The 12,145-nt window shown below is 37.0% G+C and overlaps 1 protein-coding gene across 4 annotated transcripts in view; it reads left to right on the top strand.

Annotated features, from left to right (window-relative positions):
• Positions 1-12,145, top strand: part of RNGTT (RNA guanylyltransferase and 5'-phosphatase) — a 213,952-nt gene that overhangs the window by 67,370 nt on the left and 134,437 nt on the right. For all 4 annotated transcript variants that reach the window (XM_080666815.1, XM_080666813.1, XM_080666814.1 and 1 more), the window contains exon 11: positions 2,336-2,500. In XM_080666815.1, coding sequence (XP_080522941.1) covers positions 2,336-2,500 — 165 coding nt within the window. The remainder of the gene's footprint in view (positions 1-2,335; positions 2,501-12,145) is intronic.

The following is a 12,145-nucleotide window of genomic DNA, read 5'->3' on the forward strand; positions in this document are numbered from 1 at the left end:
AGTTGAAATTATATTTTCTACCCATTTACTACAGTTTTAGACTAGCCAAGAATCAAATTGCCTGTTAATGTTTAATTCAGTGTTGAAATTATTTAGACAGTACAAGATGAATTCTGTAAATGGAAGAAATTCTTTCAGTAGTGTACATCTATGAAAAGGTATAATTATTGTTCTAGAAATATATTATTCAGATTGCATAATCATTTAGTATTCCAAGCAGACTGAAAGCAGTTAAAAATTCTGGAATTAAAAGTGTTAAGTTTTAAGATTTTGAGGATTTATAATAAAAGTTAAAAAAACCTTTTTTTGGGGGGGAATGTATATTTTGAATGGCAGTATTAAGATTCAAGATTATATATTAATCCAGATGACTTATTTTCTCCAGGAAATTTTCAATGTGTATATATCTCATTTGTTGTTGAATTACGTATATTTCAAACTATTTCAAACCTAGGAAACTCAAGGTCAGAAATCATCAAGTTTTAATCTTGTTCTGTTTGTGGCTACTGTATTCCTCAAAAGTAATGCTTTCCAAAATTGACTTACTCTTACCACAGATCTTGGAATGATGTTCATTGGCCCCTAACAAGACAAAGGGTGGGTGTGGCTTTGTTTCTTTGTGTATGGGGGAGTGCTGTCTCCTTTGCCTCTTGATATTGAGCTCTGCTTTAAAATGTGTTCAGTGCAGGTTCATCTCTTAGCCTGGGAACTTTGTCTTAGACAATAGCCTTCTAATTCTTAAAAGAAAAAGAAAGTTTTCGGCATATGTAAAAGTATAGAGAACAATATAAGGAATACTATGTACCTACCACTAGATTTGTTGAAGATTAACTTTGTCTTTTTTACTCCACTCTCCTTTTAATAAGAAATAAATCATTATATGTATAATATCAGAAGTTTCTTGTGTACACCTCTGTCATCTTATCCTTGACCCTCTTACCCGGAAGCAACAGCTCCTACCCTGAATTTGGTGTTTATTATCTCCATGAGTGTTTGTGATACCTTTACTATCAATGTATGTTTATAAAATATATGTGATGTTCTTTTGTAGGATTTCTAGTGTTTCATAAATGTCATAGTACTGTACTGTAGTACACAACATTTGCTCCACATTATTTTGTATAGATTTATATGTGTTAATGCACGTAGGTTTGGTTCATTCTCTTTAATTACTCTTAATTATTATATTGTATAAATGTATGGAATTTATCTTTATTCCTCTTGATTAACATATCGGTTTCCATATTTTGCTGTTAAATTATTGTATTGAATAGTTTTATATATTTTTTTCTTAATGCACATGTGTCCAAGTTTCTTTAGGACAGTTCTCATTCTTGGGATGTGGTCACTCGGGAAGTGTTTAAAAAAGTCCAGTCCCTCATTTCCTACAACATGGAGATTCTAATTAATTTAGCAACTTAATTAAGCTTTATTAGCTGCCTTGCTAAATTTCTTTCAGAAGTAGTTGTACCAATTTATCACAGTTGGTATTACTACCTAATTTTTGCCAAATGGCTATGTGGGAAATGATATCTTGTTTTTAATTTGATTTTTTTCTAATTACTAATGAAGTAAAGCATATTTTATGTTTGCTTTTACTTGTTTGGATGTTTGTTATTTAATTATAGGTTCAAATGATCTGTTCTTTTAATTTTTCTATTTGGTTGCCAATCATGCTCTTCACAATGTATAGGAATTAGTTATCTTTTCTGTATTTTAATTCTTTCTTGGATATAAATGTGGCAAACAGTATCTTTTCCATATTAGTATCCATTGAGCCACAGAAGTTGTTTTTTAAAATTTTTTTTTTCAAATATATTTTTTATTGTTGATTGTATTACAAATAGCTCCAATTTCCCCCTTCCCCCACCCCATTCACCTTTCTCCCAATTCCTACCTCTCCCCCCCTCCCCAGGTCTTTACTACCCTATTGCCTCTGTTCATGGGCTATGCATATAAGTATATAAATAATAAAAACAATTAGTGAGTATATTAATACTTTAATTCAGATGTGAAAATTTTGGATCAGTTGTTATTAGAGTAGATTTATACCATTTTCCCATACTATTTTATACATTTATAATTTTGAAATAACTGTGTGTTTGTGTGTGTGTGTGTGTGTGTGTGTGTGTGTATGTGTATGTTTAGATATGCTTCCATCATTAGTCAAATTAATTTTCAGAGCTGGCATATGTGGTTGTGTAGGATCTATATTGGAGAACTCCAAAGGATGTAACTTACTTAAACTACTATGTACAAAGTGAAAGTCTTGATAATTATGCTGAATAAATAGTTTTTAGAGTTGAAATTTAAATAACTCTCTCATTTAATTCAGGCACAACCAGTTGGAGATTGTGATTTTAATGTTCGTCTTCAGTGTATAGAACGAGAAATAATAAATCCTCGACATGAAAAAATGAAGACTGGGCTCATTGACAAAACACAGGAACCATTTAGTGTCAGAAATAAGCCATTTTTTGACATTTATACTTCAAGAAAGGTAACATTTTTAAAATAACACTTATAATGTAACCTAATTCATCTTGGGAGAGGAATATGAATGATATTTTCTGCTGAATTGTCTTGATTTTCCCCGAAATTTCTTGAATATTGTACTCTTTTGGATAAACATGCACAGTTAACAGGTCTTCTCATTAGTAAGATTCTCAGTGATGGAAACTTAAACTAGGTTATTTTTTTGTTTCTCATAATAGTTTTTGATTCATAGCTATTATGGTTCATACTATGTTTTTTAAAAAGCTGTAAGCTATGCAGAGTTATGTAAGAGTGAAAATAACTTGTCAGGCCTTTTGAAGTCAGCAGTTTTTAGTATATAGTCTTATTTAAACTAATCAGTTACACACACACACACACATATATATATATGTGTATATATATATATATATATACACACACACACACACACACACACACACACACGGAAAGTTTTCTTTATTTTTGTTGTTTGGACACTTAAAATGCATCATATTAAATATTCTGGAACAGTTTTTTTTCTTGTTTTTTTTTTCACTTAACAGAGTGGCTTAAAAATATTTCCATGTCAATGGATAGGGATTTACAACATTATTTTTTAGCTGCTGCATAATATTTGACAGTAAAGATGCACTATGAAGTTATTTTTGGGAAGAGGAATGGTTATGACAATAATATAGCAAATGTAGCAACCTATGCAATTATGTTTTAATTTCCTTTCCAATATAATCTCATAAGTTAGATGATAGAAGTTTTTGTTGTATTTTACCTGCTTCTACTCATGTCCACTCAATTTAGTATTTCTTCTTGAATATAATATTAGCAGTAATTCCAGCACTATTGAGCCTTTTTCTTTTCAATATATAAATATATTATAGAAAAAAAATAGAGAGTTATTCTTTTTTCACTAATATTTTGCATAATGCCTTCTTGGCATGGGGCTGTTGGTAGACTTTTTTTAAAAAATATATTTTATTGATTTTCTTACAGAGAGGAAGGGAGAGGGATAGACAGAAACATCGATGAGAGAGAAACATCGATCAACTGCCTCCTGCACACCCCCTACTGGGGATGTACCCGTAACCAAGGTACATGCCCTTGACTGGAATCGAACCTGGGACCCTTCAGCCCGCAGTCCGATGCTCTATCCACTGAGCCAAACCGGTCAGGGCATGTTGGTAGACTTCTACTGCTGTCATCTTCTCACAGTTCACTGCTTGCCTTTTGTGCCTCTTTTGGCAGCAGACATATGATAGGGGTGCTTACAAGAGCCTGTACACTTCTGTGCTCTTCCCAATTGGTAGAATAAGGATAATGTTGGCACTTAATGTGGGCCACACCCTTGGTGGAAGACTGCTAATTGGAGCTATGTACTGTTACGGAAATATTTTCTAAATTATAACTAGAGTGTAAATTTGGGCAGAAGCCAAATTGTTTCAGTTTGCATTTGCTTTTTAAAAACTAATTTGACAGCTTGTGCCGTCTTCATTCAAAGTTCAGCATTTAAGAAAATGTGTCTTAGTATAGTTTCATTAGTCAAAATCAGTACTTCTTAGAAATATTTGGCAGTGGATAATTATAAGAATTGTTCTTTAGGGATCTGAAGCAGTTATATTGAACAGCTTTCAAAGTAGTTTTTCATTAGAGAACCGTGATGCTCTTTCTTTTTTTCTTTATACTCAGCTTATATAACCCCCTTTTTAAACGATATGATTTTTAAAAAAGAAGTCCTAATATTTAGAATTTTTATTATTAGTCTCATTTTTCCTCCGTTTCAGTTCTTACTGTTATTTCTGTGTTCTGAGTTTCTCTTGAAATTGTTTTTGGTTGTAAAATACAGAAGGAAAGCACCTTTTACAGCAGAGTTGGTCTAAAGGGGAAAACTAGTAACACCAGATATGGGATAGTAGCTGTAGTTGACAGATTATTGCTCTAGAAAGTCTTCTTTTTATTATGAATTTTACAAATAAATTTATTTTTATTGTTGAAAGTATTACAGATGTCTCCTCTACCCTCCAGTGATCCCCTTCACCTCATTTCTGCCCCTTCTCCAGGCCTCCATTTCAAAATCTTATTATTATCTTTGCTAATGGGAATGGTAAATAGTGATATTATGAATGATAAAGCCTTTGTCAGGGAAGTATATATCATTTTTATGAGGGAAGCCAATTTTTATGTGGTTTTAAACAGTTTATAACTGTGGAAAAATGCATACTTTTTCATAGACATTTCATTTCTGTATACCTTTAAAATTTTGAAGATAATTTTGATTTTAGGACTTTATTAGTATAGCTGTATTAGCCTTTTCCTTTATGTAATCAGATCCATCAAACACAGTGCAGGGATAATGAGTTGTTCCGTGTTTAACTGAATATCTACACTAATAAAAGAGAAACATGAAAATTGACCATCACTCCGCTACACCTACCAGCCAGTCAGGAGCGAGTATGCAAATTAACCCAACAAAGATGGCAGCGGCCACAGAGCTGGAGCGAGCAGGAGGCTTGGGTTGCCCCCGGTGATGGAGGAAGCCAAGCTTCCCACCTGCCCTGGCCAGCCCTGGCCTTCACTCAAGGCTACAAAGTTTCAATTATAGAAGATAAATAAATCCCAGATACCTGCTTCCAGCCGGCCCTGGCATCCACTCAAGGAGGCACTGAAAAAAGAATAAAAGGAGGTGCTGGGAGCTTGGGTCGCCCGGGGGATGTGGCCAGCCTGCAGACAGCCATCAGCCCCTCACCCAGGCTGGCCAGGCACCCCAGTGGGGACCCCCACCCTGAAGGGGGTGTGGCCAGCCTGAAAACAGCCCTCAGCCCCTCACCTAGGCTGGCCACACCCCCATGGCCCGATCCCTGTAAATGGCAGTCAAACATCCCTCGAGGGTTCCCAGATTGGAGAGGGTGCAGGCTGGGCTGAGGGACACCCCCCCACAAGTGCACAAATTTCGTGCACCGGGCCTCTAGTACATAGTAATAATAAAGCATACAAAATAGTAACAACAAGAAGCAATTTCTCAAATCACAATTTTATTTGAATTTCTAGTTTGAAGGCCAATTAAAAAAGAATCATTTTTATTTATCTATTTATTTTATAGCTGAGTAGTATTCCATTGTATAAATGTATCATAGCTTTTTTATCCATTCATGTTCTGATGGGCACTTGGGCTGTTTCCAGATCTTGGCTATTGTAAATAATGCTGCAATGAACACAGGGGTGTATATATCCTTCTGACACTTATATGTGGAATCTAATGAACAAGTTAAACTGACAGACAAAATAGAAACAGAGGCATGGATACATGGAACAGACTGACAGCTACTATTGGTGAGGAGGATAAGGGGACTGGATGAAAGAAGATGAAGGGATTAAGCAAAAAAAATCCACATATATTTAACACATAGCACAGACAACAATGTGGTGACAGCCAGAGGGAAAGGGAGTGGGGGATTGGTCAGTGGAGGTGGGGGAAGGGGGGAAATGGGGGCGGAAAGAAACTTTGCTTTGGGCAATGGGCGCACCATACAGTGCGCATATGTTTTGTTGAGGCCTGTATGGTTTTATGAACCAATGTCATCCCAGTAAATTTAATAAAACGACAACAACAAAAAACAATGGAAAATATGCTATAAGTTATATTAAAAAAGAAGAGAAATATGCATATATTAGTTCTATCCATTTCTTTATTCACAAGGATTTTCATTTCTTTCCATATTTTTATAGATTGCCTTTTTTTTTTTTTTTTGACATGTTCTTAGAATACCTGGTCTTAGCCTAGGGACTCTGAGGGCACATACATGTCCACATATACTTTAGGCATATGTGTATACCCTGTGAGAAGAGGAGTGTGACTCACTAGGCTGAAGTAGGATGGGGCCTTTCTGGGAGAGAATGTAGAGGTAGATGTATTAAAGAGAAATAGTAAGAATTTTAAGTTGCACATAGGAGGTTAATGACAGTACAGCTGATGAAAGCACATATTCTTTAAAGGTATATATAAAAGTCTGGTGAACCATGTAATTATTTGCTACATTAAATTGTTGATAAATGCTTACCTTTAAGTACTAGAAATACAATCACTATACCAGAGATATATTTTGCTATTTTATACAGCAAAATGAAGTACTTTATATAGTAGTTTAGATATAAATCTTAGGTTCTATTTTTATATGATTTTGAACTATTTCTATAGTAGCTCAAAATTGATACAGAGAATAAGGGAAATGTTATATGCTTTTTATATTGTAGAAAACAAAGTTTATTTCTTAAAGTCTCTTTCCTTATTCCTGGTACTTTATTAGACTGTAAAACATGTTTAGTTTACAGATAAATGCCATATGGTATCTCAGTATGGGTTGTCCTCATCCAGAGATGTTCACTGTCTATTAAAGATCTCATCTGTGGTGGCTAACTGGGTCACTTTACCCATTAACTGACAGGGCGACTATGGCATCATTCTACAGTCTGCCCCGCCTTGAACAACCTCTTGACAATAATGCCCCACAGGGAAGTCATATGCTTTCCTGCTAATGCCTGTGACTTGGAGGATAGTCTAAATCGTGTCAACTATAGAAACACAGTGACAAAAATTTATATTGCAATGAATTCAGGCCAACTGCATCATCAGTCCCCTACAGCATGGCCCTTACATGACACTAGGTGCAAGTATGGGAATCCCCAGGGCCACCTTCATGTCAGACCGGCTGGCTACAAATTCTGCCATCCCCAGGGACTCACTTAGGTTTGATAATTTACCAAACAGACTCACAGAACTCAGGAAAGCACTATACTTATGATTATAGTTTTACTGTAACTGGAGGCCAAAAGAGAGCCGCATAGGGCAAATCTATGAGGGGCCCAAATGATAAGCTTCTCGTTGTCCTGTGCCTGAAGAGTCATGGATGGTGTTACCTACTCCTGGTTAGCATGTATGACGATATTAGAATATTGCCAACCAGGGAAGCTCACTTAAGTGTTTGAGATCCAAAGTTTATATTGTGGTTCAGTCACATCCCACCTGCATGGCTGACCTTTAGTTTCCAGCCCCTCCCAGAGGTTTGGGTAGTCTCCAGTTCCTCTGGACGTCAGAACTGATATGGCATAATCGAAAGCCCCCATCATAAATCATATTGTTAAACTCTTTGGCAAGCAAAGATACTTTCATCAGGCAGGACATTCCAGGGGCTAGAGGTCACCTTCCAGTAGTGGAGGGCATAGGCCAGACCTCTCTTTTGGTAAAGTTAATTCTTCAGTACACACTTACTCAAATAAAGAATTTTTTTCCCCCCTAACTGGTTTGGCTCAGTGGATAGAGTGTCGGCCTGCGGACTGAAAGGTCCCAGGTTCGATTCTGGTCAAGGACATGTACCTTGGTTGCGGGCACATCCCCAGTAGGAGGCGTGCAGGAGGTAGCTGATCGATGTTTCTCTCTCATCGATGTTTCTAACTGTCTGTCACTCTCCCTTCTTCTCTGGAAAAAATCAATAAAATATATTTTAAAAAAAGATTTTTTTTTTTAATCTTCACCTGAGGATGTTTTTTCCATTGATATTTAGAGAGAATGGAAGGGAGTGAGGAGGGGAGAGAGAAACATTGATGTGAGAGAGTGAGAGAGACACATTGATTGGTTGCCTCCCTCACACGCCCAGAGCCAGGGATCGAACCTGCAACCCAGGTATATGCCTTTGACTAGGAATCAAGCCCATGACTCTTTGGTCCATGGGGCGATGCTCTAACCACTGAGAAAAACTGGCCAGGGCTAAAGGATGTATTCAGTGAAGTAGATTGTTTTGCAATTTACCATATTGTTCTTTGTTTGAAAGTCTTAAAATTATATTTTACAAATAAATGTGATTTCCATTTATGCTCAAATTAAAATATTTAACCTCTTTCTTGGTTTCTTTATCTCTGTAATTTTTGTATTTTTTCTTGTGACATTCAGACCAGCCACTCTTGTATTTAGTTTTATTTTGAATTGTATCACTTATGTGTTTATGGCTAAATATTCATTCTATTCTTGCATTCCTCCAAAAATGCTTAGTATTTTTCCAAACTAGTAGGTCATGTTTTTCTACCCATAAAGGAAATACTCACCTATACTTCTTACCAGCTGCAATTTGGATAAACATTTTAGAAAAGATTTAGGAGAGGTTTCCCTGGGGGTGGGGTGGGGGGGGGGGGAAAGAACTTTAAAAAAAAACATGCTAAGGAAATTTGGACTACATATAGGCAGTGAGGAGCATTCAAGGCTTTTTAGATGTGATTGTTACAAAACGAATTGTTTTAGAGTCAGTTCTAGTAGTAGTGAGAAATAGTTTGGAGAAAGGAGGTTAACCTACAATCAAGAAGACCAGTTAGGAACCTTTTACTGTTGTCCTCACTGGCGATATGAAGGCTATATGGGGTAGTTTGGAGAAAGTTATTAACTATGAATGATGATTTTAGTATTTAAAAAATATCTTACCCCTTTAATAATCTGTATATTAATTAAACCAATAGCTTTTAAACTTCTTATAATTTTTAATGTTTTCATTTTATACAAGTTTTTGGGATATAATATATTCCATGTGTATTCTACCTAATTGATACGTATTAGTCTGTTTTTACTAATCCTGTCATTGTGCTCTTCACTTTATATTTATTGAAGCACATATTTATTGAAGTGAGAGCTTACTCTGTGCCATATTACTGTAATAGATGCTGAGGATACAGTGATAATAAGATGTGATTCTTGATCTTAAATAATCCACAGCTCAATTTGGTAGTCAAACAATTAAACAGGAAAATTCTGTGATGGAGGGAAGCACAGGGTGCTATGGGAATATGCCAAAGGAGCATATTTATAACTTAGACTAGGAATGTGAATCCCTGGTTTAGAGGAACAGTTAAGAACATGGACTCTGGAGCCAGAATGATTCTGGGGTTTCACTTCCTTTCTGTGTGACCTATGTTAAGTTCTAAACTTCACCTTCAAAATGGGGATAATAGTGGCTCATACTTCTTAAGATTCTTATGAGGCTAAAATTAATTAATGTATGTAAAGTGCTTAGAACAGTGCTTGATACATAGTGTTATATGTGTTACCTTTTCCTCCTGTTTGTCTCTTTTTTAAAATGGATACATAATTAGTACTCAGTAAATATTTGAATAAAACGGTGAATGATAGTGAAATTATAATTACTTTTTTATTCTCTCAGAAGCCTTTAAACATCTTTATTAAAAACACTTAGTGTAAATAACTATTTTGTGTGTAGTTAGGTCCATATTAACAAAAAAATCATAAACTCGTAGGTCCCAGAAAGTTTAAGCTTATATAATATTTAAAAAATACTGAAATTGCTTGTAGATGAGGATGCCCTCTCTAGCTTGTCATAGTTCTCACTCATCCCTATTATCTTATATCCAGTCCTTTTCAGGCCTGGCTGGCACCTGTAAGCATTTGAGTTTGTGACTTCTGAAACTCTGACACTGGTTCTTCCAGGATAGAGACTGATTGATCTCTTTTAAATCTCAAATACTTGGTAGAGTGGCTATCAGTTATTGGCACTAAATGAATGTTTGTTGAATGAATGAATGAATGATACCTCAATTATGAGATTCAAAATAAGACTAACAACCACCAAAAATAATAAATAAACTATATGTTCTAGATAAATTTTTGTTTTAGATTTTTTAACTTGTCAAGAGGGTTTCACCAGAATTATTATGCTTAATTTTAATTTCAGTGATATGGGTTAATGAAAGAGCCAATAATAATATTCCAGAGGCTATTTATATTTTGAATAGCTAATTTTAATGTTATAGTTGTTTAAGCATTATTGGTAAATTCAGTAATAGAAATCAAATTATTGTTTTTAAAAGAAGATAATGATATTGACTTTTTTTTTTTTTTAATATATTTTATTGATATTTTACAGAGAGGAAGGGAGAGGGATAGAGAGCTAGAAACATCAATGAGAGAGAAACATCCATCAGCCGCCTCCTGCACACCTCCCACTGGGGACGCGCCCGCAACCAAGGCACGCGCCCCTGACCGGAATCGAACCCGGGACCCTTGAGTCCGCAGGCCGACGCTCTATCCACTGAGCCAAACCGGTTTCGGCATGATATTGACTTTTTATTGACGAGAAAGGATGAGTTTTGTAGAATGATTTTGTACTGATTAGAGGAATATTGAGTGTACAGAAGCACTGGATAATCTTAGTCTAAGCCAGAAGTTAGACTTTGGGTATGAAAAAAGGATAAAGAGTAATCTAGGTGAATGGGAATTTCCATTTTGGAGGGATTGGTGAAACTAAACCTTGAATTTTAGGGGAGTCATGAAAGCACACAAAAAATCAACAAATATAAGCTGCTATATTGAGTGTTCTCAGGCAGTCAGTTGAGGCTATGTGGAAATATTTGCTCAGAAAACATCTGAGGTGAGTAGACTAGTCCATAACAGAAAGGTAGAGATATTCTTTCCTCATTTAAGAAAAATATTTTTCTATACTGTAATGAATTGATGTTGCCAGTACCCATCCCCAATTACATTGCAGATTCATTTTCTTATTTATTTGTTGTCTTAAGCTATCATTTTTGGTTATTTCTAAAAGGTTCCTTTCTATGCTTTGTAACTTTACAGTTTCTGTTTTGTTTCTAATGTTTCTAATTTCAAGCCCTTTTGCATTATCTTTCTCTGCTTATGCACTTATAATAATTTGGTTTCCAATTACTTTCTGATTTATAGATATAAAGTGTCAATTCTAGTCAATCACCTGGTATAACCTAATGGAAAGTTACATGCCTTCTGTAGGCTGCATGATGGTATTCAAGTGATGCTATTGTATTCATAGATAAGCAAATTTTATAAGTAAAGCCTTATAAAATACTATCATGCTTTATTAATAACTAGAGGTCCAATGCACGAAATTCATGCAAGAGTAGGCTTTCCTTCCCCCAGCTGCTGGCACCGGCTTCCCTCTCACACCTGGGACCCGGGCTTCCCTCTGGCTGCCGGCAGGCACTTGGGACCTGGGCTTCCCTCACAGCCCTGGCTTCGTCTGGAAGGACGTCTGGTCTAATTAGCATATTACACTTTTATTATTTTAGACTAGAGGCCCAGTGCACGAAATTTGTGCACGGGGGGGGGGGGGACTCCCTCAGCTCGGCCTGCATCCTCTCCAGTCTGGGACCCCTGCAGGATGGGGCCTAAACTGGCAGTCAGACATCCCTCTCGCAATACGGGACCATTGGCTCCTAACTGCTCGCCTGCCTGCCTGATCGCCCCAAACTGTCTCTGCTTGCTGGCCTGATTGCCCCGAAACTGGTCCCCTGCCAGCCTGGTCGCCCCCTAAATGGTTACCTGCCAGCCTGGTTGCCCCCTAACTGCCTCCCTGGCAGCCTGCCTGATCGCCCCTAACCACTCTACCTGTCTGTCTGATCGCCCCTAACTGCCTCTGTTTGCTGGCCTGATCGCCCCCTAAATGCCCTCCCCTGCTGGCCTGGTTGCCCCCTAACTGCCCCCTTCCCGGCTTGCCTGATCGCCCCTAACCACTCCACCTGCCTGCCTGATCACCCCTAACTGCCTCTGCTTGCCAGCCTGATCGCCCCCTAAATCCCCTCCCCTGCTGGCCTGGTTGCCTCCTAACTGCCCCCCTGCCAGCCTGGTTGCCGC

Source organism: Plecotus auritus, assembly GCF_963455305.1.
Source record: "Plecotus auritus genome assembly, chromosome: 4".
Lineage (NCBI taxonomy): Eukaryota > Metazoa > Chordata > Mammalia > Chiroptera > Vespertilionidae > Plecotus > Plecotus auritus.